This window comes from Archocentrus centrarchus, chromosome 22 (assembly GCF_007364275.1).
Source record: "Archocentrus centrarchus isolate MPI-CPG fArcCen1 chromosome 22, fArcCen1, whole genome shotgun sequence".
Classification (NCBI taxonomy): Eukaryota; Metazoa; Chordata; class Actinopteri; order Cichliformes; family Cichlidae; genus Archocentrus; species Archocentrus centrarchus.
In genome coordinates, this window is record NC_044367.1 from 3,245,574 (window position 1) to 3,257,042 (window position 11,469).

General features: G+C 42.2%; 1 protein-coding gene across 1 annotated transcript; it reads right to left on the reverse strand.

Annotated features, from left to right (window-relative positions):
* Window positions 1–694: 694 nt before the first annotated feature.
* asmt2 (acetylserotonin O-methyltransferase 2) lies at window positions 695–11,062 on the reverse strand. The gene is made up of 9 exons (XM_030719561.1): window positions 10,727–11,062; window positions 10,539–10,632; window positions 9,743–9,917; window positions 9,253–9,382; window positions 9,037–9,105; window positions 8,845–8,963; window positions 8,557–8,694; window positions 7,992–8,114; window positions 695–4,139 (listed from the first exon to the last, which is right to left on the reverse strand). The coding sequence occupies exons 2-9, from the start codon at window positions 10,617–10,619 to the stop codon at window positions 3,928–3,930; spliced, it is 1,047 nt and encodes a 348-aa protein (XP_030575421.1). The 5' UTR covers window positions 10,620–10,632; window positions 10,727–11,062; the 3' UTR covers window positions 695–3,927.
* Between the last annotated feature and the right edge of the window lie 407 nt (window positions 11,063–11,469).

Below are 11,469 nucleotides of genomic sequence, written 5' to 3' on the forward strand. Positions count from 1 at the left end.
TTCCTGTTAAAAGGAGTTTTTCCTTCCCACTGTCGCCAAGTGCTGCTCACAGGGGGTCGTTTTGACTGTTGGGTTTTCTCTGTATTATTGTAGGGTCTTTACCCACAATACAAAGCGCCTTGAGGCGACTGTTTGTTGTGATTTGGCGCTATATAAATAAAATTGAATTGAATTGAACTGTGTCAGCTCATTTATGACAGCTGTTTGGTAAGATAAAGACACTATTTATCCCAGAAGTTAAGCAAAACACTGAATATATTGTAAATAGCCTGTCCTGTTCAAGGTTCAACACACAGGCACACCATGTACATTTTTCAAGTGAACCCAAAACTGGTATATTCTGTACAGTATATATTATTATTATTATTGTTAATATTGTCCTGTTTTTCATATGTATATATTTTTTTCAACAATGTAAATTTTTTTATATGTGTGCCTGCTGTTACACCTAAATTTCCCCTCTGTGGGCCAATAAAGGCTGTTTCTTCTACTTCTTCAAATAGCCTACTTAAAGCAGAATAGCTCAATAATATGCAAATCAAAAGAGCTCAGTGGAATAAAGGATTTTATTCCACTTCAAACGGCTGCTGTGACAAGAAACATTTCTAAGAATAACTAATGTGCTCTGTAAACTCCAGGCAAAAATTCAGGGAGGTTTTTTTTTAAATCAAGTAATAAATATTTAATAGACACATAGAAACATAGTTTGTTTGAAGAGCATGAAATGAAGAACTGTGACAGTATTAGTAAGCTGCATGGACAAACCCCACCACCCTGTGGCTGTGTTTACATGCAAGGCTTTTAATTTAAAAAAACATATATTTTTTTTAAAAATGACATTTTTGTAGAGAATATATAAGATGTGTGTCTGAAGGATGCATGCTTAGTGGGGCACAAAATGAGCTATTTGGGTGCTGATCCAGAAAGGACAAATGTTATATTTCTATTGCACATCTTGTTATTTTGCATTTACATCTCATCAGTGACACAGACACTAATAAAACATAATCTCACCGCTCCTTTAACACGTGTTTAATTCATGTGTGAACTTAGCAGCTGTTGGGAGCCCATCCGGTGTAAGCAAGAGTCTCGCTTCCTGATGCATCTCTAAGTAACATCGTAAAAATAAAAATAAAAATATATTTAAAAAAAAACAAAATGCACCAAACAGTTTTTCAAGCAGCACCCGAGTGATTTTTTTTTCTTCCTTCAACCAGCCAACACAGTGAGAACTTCATTATAGCAGCAGAGGAATGATGAAGGTAAACCGAGGTGATCATAAAGGGTTAAAGTCCAGTTGATTCTAATATTCCACTCGTCACAGTGAACAGGAAACCCGGGAACACATGCACGTTCACACACATCACATCACACAGCTTTTTTTTTTTTTTTAAAGGTCAGCATTTTTCCAAAATGAAGCTTCCCTTCTTTTTAGTCTGATGCGTCTTCCTGCTGCTGGCAGAGTGATAACAGAATCATTCAAAACAGCGAGACACAGACAGACCACAGACTTGGTGAGATCTACTGAAACCGGCTTCTCTACTAAGACTGACACATGACAAATACTTTGGATACAGTGGAGAAAATACTCTGCAGAATGGTGAAAGTGACGGCTGTGGTGGGTTTACATGATTTTTGTATGAACAGATATTTTGAGTGCACTTTTTCCCAACAGTGTGCAAAATGATGTCATCTTATTTTAAAAATGGGTTATACTCAGATTATATCTGAAGAATATAATTCAGGATTATAAAAAAATAACTTTGTACAAAAATGGTTACATGATCAGTAACTCCATAAGTGGCTGTGCCCAGGTGATAATAAAAACATATGGCTGCAAGTTTTGACACTTTTCTACTAGAAAGTCATTTAAAAAAAACTAACTAAATAAAGCTACACCTTAGGTTAGTTTGAAATTAATATTTAGCCTGTAAATGTATTATTACAGTAACCTGTTTTTTTGTTTTTTTTTCAGTAAGTATTTGTATTGGCTTCATAAAGCTGTATCTGCATCAGAGCTTGTTTATCAGTGCAAAAATACATCAAATAACTGATACTATACTGGTTCCCAGTGCACAGTTCCCAGCACTGACCATTTGCTTGTTTACAGAGGATTAGGTACAGATTTGATGACTGAGCCCACGCTCAGGTGTCTCTATTAAATAACAAGCTCCAAGCAGCAGCTGGATAGCCTAGCTTACACAACAGACTGGAACTGAGAGCCTTTAAATCCACTACTTTTTTCTTTTTTACACTTTTGTACAGAATAAACAAATATTTTAATGGTGGTAGCTGGAGAAATTTAAAGCTGCAGAGGTGAGATTCAGAGGTGCAAGGTTTGACCGTTAACCATGTGATGATAACTTGTCTGCCATTTTGGATATGTGACCATCACAGTGATAATGTAGGATCAGGTAAAAAAGGCCCCAGTCACACAGGCCTAGGGAGTGGTCTGCAACCATGTTGCAACCACTGGTTGTGAGGGAAAAATGAGTATTCCCCCATTGCTGGAAGTTGACAGCAGTCGCCGGAGACTGACTGCTAAAGCCCCAGTCACGCAGGCCAACTGACCAGTCAGTGACCCCCTGGCAACCACCTGTCGCTAGAGAAATATGTGTATTCACCGACTGCATGGCAAAAACATCCTTGTGATTGCTTTTGTTGCTAGCACATTGCTGGAGTCCTAGCATGAATGGAAGTGACAGACTTGTCTACAGACACTGCCCAGCTACTCTCTGAGCTGTAGTGAAACTATGAAAAGCAAAACACAAACCAGAAATGGAGGCCGCTCGCCTTCAAAGTAAAGGTTGAACCTTGTGAAACATGTTTGGCTGCAGTGCTAAGGCACAACTTTTACTCCGAAGGAGAACCTTCTCCATTTCCGGTTTTGCGTCGCACTTTTTCAGATTTTACCACCTCTCTGCTAGTAGTTAACGAGTATTTGTATACAAACAGGCAACTGCAGCAATCTGCCCGCAACCAAAGCAATCAGTAGGAGGTTTTTGGTGCAGGACTTTTTTTGTTTGGAACCAATTTTACCCAGCGAGCAAGTGCAACCTTCAGCAACCATTACCAACCAGTCCGGGAAAACACACTGCCCTAGCAACCAGTGGTTGCATCGTGGACAACTCTTGTGCATCGTCCACATTAACCCAATTACAGAGCTAACCAGCTGCTGCTTAGCGTAGCCCAGTTTTGTCTTTATGCTAACTATGCTGTTGGTTAGCTTCGCTTATTCTTAATGTTAAATTAACAAGATGCTGCTGGTGGTTGCTTCAGATTTAGCATACTACCATAAGAGTGGTATCAATCTTTTCATCTAGCTGTCAGCATGGTAGAAAAGGTGTGTAGCTCAAAATGTCAAATTAGCTCTTTAACCTGAACCCATTCTTGGATTTTATGTTGTTTGATTGGTGTAAGGCAGTGATTCTTAAAGTGTGTGGCGCGCCCCACAGGTGTGGCGCAAGCAACCTGTGAGAAAAGTCATGTGGAAGTAATGTTTAACATCGGCGGAACAAAGAAATTCACCTCAGTTATGTTAGTACGGCGACTGGCGGCAAATCACAGCACAGCTAGCCCAACAGAAGTTACTGAGGTGGGGCTGAAAATATTTCTTCCTCTGAAGTGGGGAAGGATGGACAAAGTCTGAGAACCACTGGCTTAAGGTAACAACATTACACCAATCTAACAGACAAGTATTACTAAAAACTATTCTCCAGAGGTGTTTGTAGTAGTATATTGTGAGCAAAATTTTGAAAACATTGCTGGGGTTGACCGTAACATAAACTGGAGATCCATGTGCACAACACTTATTTCCCCCACAGTGTACAGATTGACACATCTTGTCCTTATCAAGGCCTTGAAGTATTCCAGTTCAGTTTTCTCTACTCCCTCAGACCTTTGAGAGATGCTTCTTAAGCATCCCATTCATCTGATGGCCAATATGGCGTCGTAGGACTTGCCCGTGCGGCAGACCTGAATGTTGCGGAAGCCGGTCTTGTTGAGCATGTGGGTGTACTCGGACGGCGGGCGCTCCCTGCCCTCCATCTGCACCAACATGTTGAGGGAGAAAAGCTGAGCCATGACGGGCCCTCGTCTGTTCTCAAACAGCATCGCTTCCACCAGCAGGATGCCGCCGCCTGACAGGAGGACAAACAAAGATAATAAATACTGAAAGCTGAACTGAGCTCTGAGGTCAAATACAAACAAAAACAGGTTTAATATCTCATGCCCAACAAGAATGTGATCCCCTTGACACATGTGACTTAGTACTTGGTGAAGTAAACCCAGTGCTGGTCAGCAGTTGAGTGCATTCCAGCAGTAAAGTTGGAAAAGCATTTAAAAACTGGATTTGTTTGGATTCTTAGCAAAGTAGAGCCATTCATGCATCACTAGCAAAAAAGAGCAATATTTGTTTTGTTGTGCTTAAAAACGCCACTGCAGCACACACATGGATAGAGCCTGGTCTGTGCATGGCTTATTTAGCAAGTCACAAATACACAATAGTGGCAGTACAGATTAAACGTTGTACAGCTGTTTACGTTCACTGCCGCCATCTTGGACTGTTAACTCAGGGTTGGTGATTGTTCCAACTTTCCAAGTTGGAAACCCAAGTTGAGGGGGCGTTCCAGATGAAAATTCTGACTAGAAACTAGGAAATTTTGCCTTCCATTCTAACCTGTAATGCACTAATATAGTAATTTATTATTACTCTTTTGATAAATCCCATTAGCTGTTTGAAATTTCAAAATGATGGTTATTTTCAAGATAGAAACCCACTCTGGTAAGAAAATGTAATTTTGACACAAAGTCTACATGACCTGACGTTTCTCAGTGATCGTCATATCAAACCATTCTTGTCTGACCATGTAAAAGTTGACACTAGAAGTTTGAAATTAATCAGAAACGTTGTTGTACCACGTATAAAGCTGCTCCCTTATTTCCCAAGCAGTCGCCACAGCAGCTGGACCTTCATTGGTTTGTGACTGATTTTATACCAGATGCCCCTCCTCATGCAAACCCTTCCTATTATCCAGGGTTGGGAGGCACTAGGAGCACACTTTGTGACCCCCTGATGCCATGATATATGTCCGAAGCTAGCTGTATCCCATACATGAATGTGCTATCAAATATTGCGGTCAAGGGAGTATAAGGGTAATCAATCAACCTTGATACAAGGTTGTATGGCAAAACAGCAATTCAGGACTAATTTCCTTCAAATGCCAATCTGACTGAAAAACCAAAAAAAAGACAATACTTTGAGGTGGTGTGAGGTAGCACCATGCTTCCTGTGACTTGGCACTTTGGTTGCTGATCAAATAGAGCTGGTAAGGTAGGCTGCCACCATTTATGTCTAACACTTAGCACTAAAATTCAGGAAATTTGTGTTTGGAAGATTATTTCTTTGTTGTAACAATGCTTCTTGTCAGTAAATCTTATACCATTGGAAAACCTGTTTATTTCCCTTTAAGTGGTGTCACATTTGTAAGAAAAATGCATCTGAGGGTTGAGCAGCACGGTTCAGTATGTGGGTTGCACCCATGAAAAATTTGCCAGAAAAAAATTGCCAAATCAGCTCTGCCAATGCCAAACAACTTATTCTGGTACTGACTCTTGTTTGGTGTTGTTTATTGGATTGAGTGATTGAAGTTTTAAGAAGCAAGACATATTGACAATTCAGCAATTTATTCATTTGACAAAGAGGGGCCTCAGCAGCATGTGGAAGAACCACACACAGCCACAACAGCCTGGCACCTCCTCCTCATGCTGGGCACCAGCTTGGTCACACACTGCTGTGGGACGGCATCCCATTCTTCAATCAGCATTTGCCACAAGTCAGCCAGTCTGGTTGTGTTGGTCACTCTGGCATGAACAGCACGCCCAAGATGATCCCACAAGTGTTCAATTTGGTTGAGGTCCCAGACTGTGGAGATATGGGATTGCCGCTGGTTGCAGAATCTCATTTCGATATCTCTCTGCACTGAGATTTCCTCCAGTGATGACAAGCCTGACTTTCAGCACCTGTGGTACCAGAAGCTCAAAGCAAGAGTCAATAGCAGAATAAACTGTTTGGCAATGGCAGAGAAGATTTGGCAGGTTTTCTTTACTGACAAAAAGTTACAAGAAAGAAATAATCGACCAAACACAAAAGTCCACAAAAGTTTAGTTTCTGGGAGACTTCAGTCTGAGACTTCAAGAGAAACACAACACTTTTTAGACACAAATAATTATGTTATCTTGTTAAATGAACACTCTCTATTAATGTTACAGACAGGCAGGACTGATAACATTTGCTGCCTAGCTTCAACATTTTATCATCATTTCACTGACTCCAGAGGGACAAGAACAAATTTTGTTGCTTCTATCTACTTTTGAAAGATTACAGTTATCTGCTGCACTGTCAGCAGGGACACTCAACCACTCCTCTTTGCAGGCCTTCTCTAAATCCTGAAGGTTTCTAGGCTGGCGCTTGATTACACAAAGCTACAGCTGTCTGTAGGTTTTCTCTTGGATTCAGGATGAGAAACTGCCGAGGCTGCTCCATGATCTTGATGTGCTTCTTTTTGAGCCACTCCTTTGTTGCTTCGGCCACAAGTTTTGCCAAACTGTGATGCCGGAAGACCTACCTACCCACATGTTTGATGTTAGGGACGGTCTTCCTGGGGTCACAGTCAGAACTGTTTTACCTCCAACCATAGCAAGTGAACTGGTTGCCAAACAGCTCAATTTTGGTCTCATCTACACAGTTTCCCAATCGTTAAGGCATTTCAAACCACAGTGGCTTTCTTGGCCCCAGCTGCTTTGAGGCCATTAACAAGATCTTCCTGCGAGATCTTGCATGAGGCTCCAGACCGAGGGTGGTTGACAGTAATTTTGTCTTTCTTCCATTTGCAAATATACGCACCAGCGGCTGTCACTTTCTCACCGAGCTGCTTGCTGATGCTTCTTGTGAAGGTCTAGCCCTGATGTACTCAGACAGCTCTCCAGTCTGTCCAAAGTTTGAAGCTTGGGTTAAGGGCTTACAAGGAAGCTTGTCTAAGAGAGTTCAGGCTGTGTAGAAGAATAACAGTGATCATACCAAAAATTGGCTTTCAAGCTTGTTAGAATTGTCAGAACTCTGTTTTTGCCTTATATACTGCATTTCTGTGTATTGCTGCTCATGTTTCAATAAATTGCTACACCTGTTTCCCATTTCCTAGCAAAATATTATGAAATGAAGGGTGGCTTGAGACTTTTGCACAGTACTGTTTTGACTGAGATAAAAAAAAAAACACACATTTAATTATAGGGCAGCACGGTGGCGCAGTGGTTAGCGCTGTTGCCTCACAGATAGAATACCATCTGGAAGGCCTGGGTTCGATTCCACCTTGGCCCAGGCCTCTCCCTCTCTCTGTGTGGAGTTTGCATGTTCTCCCCGTGCTTGCGTGGGTTTCCTCCGGGTACTCCGGTTTCCTCCCACATTCCAAAGACATGCACTTACTGGGGTTAGGTTAATTGGCTACTCTAAATTGCCCATAGGTGTGAATGTGAGTGTGAAAGGTTGTTCGTCTCTCTGTGTTGGCCCTGTGACAGGCTGGCGACCTGTTCAGGGTGTACCCTGCCTCTCGCCCTATGACAGCTGGGATAGGCTCCAGCCCCCCCGCGACCCTGACCAGGATAAGCGGAAGCGAATGGATGGATGGATGGATGGACATTTAATTATATGTAAACTCAGCGTGCTTAATGCAGAAAACATGAAAACCTGTGCAGGTTTAAAATGCCTTAAGGCAGTGAAAACAGCAAAATTAAAAAAGCTATTAAGTGTAGGTCTGTGTGAATAAAAAGGTTTTGGGTCTGTTTTTGACTGTATGCACAGATGTAACTGATCTCAGGTCAGCAGGCAGCTTGTTCCACAGAACAGGACCACGGTAACTGAAAGCGCACTTGGATCTAATTCTGGGAACAGGTAAAAGATCTGCACCTGACGACCTGAGAGGCTGTCAGGTACTCACCTGGTGTACAGATGTCATAGATCTTCTTCAGCAGCGTCAGGCACTTCTCTTCAGGCCAGTCATGAATGATTCTGGCGAGAACGTACAAGTCAGCAGCGGGGATTTCACCAGTGAAGAAATCTCCTGCATACAGAGGGTAAAGTATAAATATACACCTGTTTCAGCTTCCTGCTGAGAATACAAAAGCTGTCAGAAACTGAGTGTTTAGAGCAGTCTGAGGCCTGAGCTTTTGACTCTTACAGATTATTTGTACATACAGTATATGAACCTTGGTCTTTGAAACTTAGCCATGTTCAATGTGTGCATCAACCATGGTGACAGTGTATATGACAGAAAAAAGAAAAGCACAACTGATCCGCTATAATTTTATTCCACTTGATATAAAAAAATCCAGGATCTTCTCTTAATGCGTTCATGTATAAAATTGTTATTCAAATACACACAAGATTAATTTCATTTGGCCTATTTTGTTGCATTTCCCCACCAAACACCATATGTATGACTATCATAGACACATCTTTCTTTTTACTGATTAAAGATCTTTCAAATAACAAAAAAAGCTCACCAGCTTGAAATATAATTGCATCGTTCTCCTGAGAGAAATGCTTCTGAGCTGTTTCCACGACCTGCTGGAGATCAAACACTGTGACCGAGGATGCCGGATACGCCTTTGCCACCTCACGGGCCAGAGCACCAGTGCAACCTGGCAGTCATTCAGACAGAACAATCAGCAGCTTTCAGTGGGAAATGATACAGGAAACCATGTTGGTCCCAGTAGGAACGACAACAGAATCAAAAAGTTGACATCAATCATTCAAAGGGCTACGACCGAGCATCCCTGACAGCCTCTTACCTCCCAGATCTACTATGTTCGTAAAGCCAGACAGATTGAATGCTGTCGCAATGTCATGTCCATCCAGAACCCACGAGGAGTTCATGAGACCCATGAATTTCAGCATCTCCTCTTCTGACCTGTGCGGTACAGTTCAGGATCATAATCTTAACTGCTCAAAGGCACACTTGAAGCAACGAGATCAACACCGACCTGTAAATGGCTTGGAAGACCTCCTCTGCTGGAAGGCCGAATGTCTTTTCATTCTGATTCTTCCCCTCCCTGCATGATGGCGGAGAATAAGGAACAACTCTTTGTTCTCATGAAAAAAAATGCAAAGTGAAAGAGAATGACTGCTTTTACTTGTGCGAAACTAGATCGTTCTGTATGTTCTTTCAGCCGGGTGTCTTCCCATGTGAGTGCACAGACCTGACAGCGTCCACCATGTTGTTCCACAGCGGGTAGATGGTTTGTGATTGGTAGATGATCATGTCGTGAAGAGATTTGGCGCTGCCTTTGGCCAGGTAAAGATTCGCCACGTCAGTGCTGCTGTACGAAGCTGTTTGAACAGAATACAAAGAGCAATAAATTAAAGAGCAGCAACTAAATGTGTTTATTACACATAACTATATGTCATTTTATTGCACAATTTTAATTATGTTGTTATTATGATTATGAATTAACACTGATATAGCTTAAGTACAATAGGTTGGGTTTTCCTTACGGAGTATATCCATGATCATATGTAAATATAATGCTTTGGCTTCCCAATACTTTTCACGCCCAGGTGTCTACAGATTTCTGTAGTTTCCTTCTCCCTGTACATCGACAGCTACTCCTGGCTGGCCAGAAATAAACGCACTACACTTTGGAGCCGCCCCTTCTCTCCGTACATCACCTTCTTCTATCTATTCCTCACCTGTTCCATCCGTCTTCTCGACCTCCAGGATCTCGATGCCCACCAGCGCGTCCAGCAGCCTCTCCATCCCGTCCACGCTGGTTCCCAGCTCCTGGGCAACATGCTGGGCACTCAGGGGCTCCTGGGCCTTCAGCAGCAGGTCAAACACTCCAAGCTCACAGGCTGAAAATATCACCTGCGCAGAGGCAGCCAAGTTAACAACTTTCCACTGATAGAAAGATTTTTAGCTAGAAAACTGTCATTCTGGGCAGGTCCGCCAGTTCAGTCCACTCTGAAACATTTCACCAACTACTGGACGGACTGCCTTGAAGTCTGGTGTGGACATTCATGGTCTCCAGAGGGTGGATGCTATAGACTTTTGTCATGAACTTTTTTCCTTCGATTACTGTGTCTAATGGGAATTTTTTGCATGTTTAGTGTTCCATAGTTCTGGACTAAATCAGTTTTTAATTGCAGCAGACCTCAAACACTCATTGCACAGAAGACAATTTTCAGATTGGTCAGATTTCTTTATTATAATCACTGCATGAATTACTCTAATGTCGGTAGGTAACGTTGGGACTCATTTTAACTACTTTATATACTGCTGGGTAGTTTACAGTACATATATAACACATTACAACTGCAGTATTACATAACTATTTCTTTAAAAATACTTGCACGTGGTGGAGGCTAACTGTATTTTGCGGCTGCAGCTCAATAGCCGATGAACACTAAAATACCAACTCTACATTGGGTGCTGCAGACTGACACTTGTGCATCACTAAACTCCCCAAAATAAACCCTGAAATGTTACCTTGGACACTCTGAAGCCGTTAAAATACTCCAGAAGTTTGAATGGGTAATCCAGCTCACTCTGGGACAGATGCTCTGCCATTATTACTGCTCACCTGATGGGGAAACACAGCAACACAACGCCCTCACAGCCGGAGGAAAAACTGATGCTTAATGTGGACAAACATTCTCCTAAGGAGCACAACTTACCCGCTGTTGTCGTCTGGAAAGCAGCCAGGCGGATCCGAATCGGATAAATGGGGGTTTTTTTTAGAGGGTGTAAATGCAGTTAGTTTTAGTTTCAGTCAAAACAGCCAAAATGTCGGCGGTGTGCGGTGGAGCTGCTGCTGGGAAATGGTCGGCGGAGCATCAGCTAAGATGCATCCGTGATCCGTAGTCTTGCTGAAAGCAGTAGGGGAAAGCCGCTCTGGCTTTACACGACAGTGAGCATCGAACACGCGCACACACATACCCACACGTTGTGGTGAAGTTCCAGGACCAACCGCAGCAGCGGAGGGGGGCGCTGCCGAGCTGTTGTTGTGCATCCCGGGAATGAAGACATGCGCCTCTGAAATATCTGTGACTGAGTACTGAAGTGCTCCTGCTCCTTTAGGAAACATTGCACCAATCCCAACATACCCCCTAAAATGTTCCAGAGTTTTTGGCCAACCAAGGACAAGAAAATAAACGAGTAAGCAAACAAAAATATCATGACTGGTCTTCTTGTGCTGCTCTGTTAATTCCCACTTTCTTAATGAATAAAGACAAAAAAGGCACAAATAATTCGTAAAAGATTGTCTTGTATGCAGTTATTCTTTTAGTATGTGAATTATTTTCTTGAGTCTTGAGCCACCCTTCATTTCATTTATACACTGCTCAAATAAATAAATAAAGGAACAATTTTTTAATGAGAGTTCAGCATCAAGTCAGTCAAACTTCTGGAATATTGATCT

Bases quoted from the DNA above. Each gene is read 5' to 3' on its own strand.
- asmt2 (XM_030719561.1), bottom strand. From the start codon at position 10,619: ATGGCAGAGCATCTGTCCCAGAGTGAGCTGGATTACCCATTCAAACTT. The intron at 8,695-8,844 runs GTAAGAGGCTGT...AATGACTGCCAG, and splicing joins GAACATAGTAGATCTGGGAG to GTTGCACTGGTGCTCTGGCC. The intron at 4,140-7,991 runs GTGAGTACCTGA...TCCTCCTGTCAG, and splicing joins CTATGACATCTGTACACCAG to GCGGCGGCATCCTGCTGGTG.